We start from the raw sequence: 2,533 nt of genomic DNA, 5'->3' as shown, positions 1-2,533 counted from the left end.
GACGCTTTTCATTTTCCTGGCGCAATCGTTGAGTTTCTTGTACTAAAACTTCACGCAATGGTTGAAAATATTCAAGAATAGCATCTGCCGATACTTCAGTCTTGCCCGTCATAATTTTTAGTGCTTCTGACCAATGTTTGCTTGAGCCAAGCTTAAGTCCATCACTAAATTGAAATAAATCATAAATGAAACAATTTCAGAGGGATTCAAATCTCACTAAAGTGTCTTACGATAATCGCTTTCCAGCTTCCTTGGATTTGTAGAAGTCACATGCATACAATGGTACGTTTGGATTTTTGGGATCATATTGACCAGCTTCAATACAAAGCGCCTTGTAAAATGAGAATTCCAATATGTGTGATATGAAGTACGAGATGTATTGCGAATCGGCAGGTACGTGGAACTTTGCACCAGGATCAAAAGCATTTTCACTTCGTTCAACTGGCGGTGTTACTTTTTGGTATTGTTTTCGTAACTTCCACCAATGTGAGTTCCAATTGTTAACGGAGACTTTACCGCTGAATGCATCCCAACGCCATTTATCAATTAACAAACCGAATGGAAGGAAAGCCACTCGCCCCAATGCTAGAAAAACATACATACGAAATCCAATTTAACCGGTGTTAAGGCAGTTGTTTTCAATTGCTTTAATGAATGTAACTTTCTTTTTAAAAACTCATCGCTATCTTCCTACATACCTTCCATATACAAAGCGTTTATGTCATTCTCCTTGGAGGTAGTATATTCGTCGAGCAAACCAATCTTCACCAAATGCCTTGGATTCGCGACCGACAACGCAATTGTATCTCCGACGGCCTCATGAAATCCGGGATTCGCTCCCGCTCGGAAAACAGTCGGTTGATCTTTGTATTGAATGAAATACTGAATGTGGCCTTTGAAAGAAAATGTTTGTTGAATATATTGATGATGGTTCTTTGCATTTCTGAGAAATGAATTCCCAATTTTTGTTGAGGATTTTCGCTCAATCTTCATCCATTGAAATTAAATAAAAATACAGGTATCTCTACAAACCCATTTCGTGATGAATAACAATTAAATCTTCTTGATTGATGTTCGTGCACATTTTGATACGAAAATCTTTGCCGTCGTAGAAATCCCAAGCAGATGCGTGACATTGAATGGTTCTGTTGTTCGGTTTGGTAATTACTGATTTGCCGGTGTAGCTCATTTTATTCGATGGTAAGCCCATGCTCATGTAGAAATCATTTGATGTTTCGAACATTTTGAATGCATCATATTTGAGTTCCTTCATTTTCTCTGTGACATCGATTATTACTCCACCCTTGAACGGCTTAGTTTCTTCATATAAATTTTGCCAACTTTGTGCCCACATGTTGCCAAGCAAATGTGCTGGTATGTTTTCATCATTGAGATCAATTTTATCACCTGGCGATCGAAATTATTTGAATATGACAACTAAGAACTCTGACTAAGGATTATTGACGCTACTGAAATGGTGCTAAAAGTATTAATTAGAGAGATATTTACCATAAATTGCAACTAATTTATGTCGCATGTAATTGTGTAGTTCATCGTACAGTGGTTTTACTTTCAGCCACAATGCATCTACATGCTCTTCGAACTGTGGATCTTCGAATGCATCTTTCCAGTATTCGGCAGCATTCTTGAAACCGTTTCCTTTACCGACTTCATTCATTAGACCAACGTAGTCTTGATAGCTAGCTCTCATTTTAGGTCCGGTTGCATCATGCCATTTGACCCACAAATACTTTAATTCATCGTAATCTCTTGATTCGGCAAAACGTGCAGTTATATGCGGATCCAATGTTAAGCGATTTGGATCGTCATCAGCGCACGTTTGGACTGTGTACGGACAAACCGTTGCCGAATTATAAACTGTCGTCATATCAGTAATTGTATTCGTCAACTGAATCGAAAATCAGATGAAATCATTATTTGAACTATCGGCGAAAAAGATGTTTGAAGAAAAAAAAAATACACATACGAGATCCAATTTAGCTGGTGACAAGGCAGCTGTTCCCAATTGCTTTAAGAAATGCAACTGTCTTTTTATAGACTCATCATTGAAGCTAGATTCTTGCGCATCTTTCCAGTATTTGTCGTAATATTCACGGATAAACTTTGCACTTTCACCTACCTCTTTGGTCTATACATCATTGTTCACAAGGGTTTAGAAATACAATATCGATTTAATTGAAAGTAGAAACAATCCGTATTTTGGATCGATGATTCTCTCACTCTGTTAATACCCATATAGATTTGGTATTTCAGCGTGCGAACCAAACGATTAAGGTTGGAAATATGACATGCTATCTCACCAGTTTTTCTTCCTTTTCTTTGTTTCCTACATCGGTGGCAACATCCCAACTGGCCAATTCGACACGGTTAAACACTACCGATGCCTTTGTATTGTATTCATTTAAAATTTTGGTCATATCAGCTTCAGAGATGGTCGAGCCATCATCAATCTTCGGAGAGGCTTCAATGGATGGGGGAGATAGCGTGAAAATGACTGAAAACAGCAAACACC

At 38.0% G+C, this 2,533-nt stretch overlaps 1 protein-coding gene across 1 annotated transcript; it reads right to left on the bottom strand.

Annotated features, from left to right (window-relative positions):
* Positions 1-6: 6 nt before the first annotated feature.
* On the bottom strand, positions 7-2,519 carry LOC129580061 (angiotensin-converting enzyme-like; the record flags this gene model as incomplete). Its single annotated transcript, XM_055470255.1, has 7 exons — positions 2,322-2,519; positions 1,988-2,149; positions 1,510-1,909; positions 1,033-1,407; positions 699-893; positions 231-585; positions 7-164 (listed from the first exon to the last, which is right to left on the bottom strand). Coding segments are annotated over exons 1-7 (1,762 nt in total), but the record flags the coding sequence as incomplete, so codon positions are not given.
* Between the last annotated feature and the right edge of the window lie 14 nt (positions 2,520-2,533).

Source organism: Sitodiplosis mosellana, unplaced genomic scaffold, assembly GCF_009176505.1.
Source record: "Sitodiplosis mosellana isolate CC-2019 unplaced genomic scaffold, AAFC_SMos_1.0 Smas_scaffold_6981, whole genome shotgun sequence".
NCBI classification, from domain to species: domain Eukaryota; kingdom Metazoa; phylum Arthropoda; class Insecta; order Diptera; family Cecidomyiidae; genus Sitodiplosis; species Sitodiplosis mosellana.
Note: the sequence above shows the minus strand (reverse complement) of the source record. Positions and strands in the feature narration are given on the sequence as shown.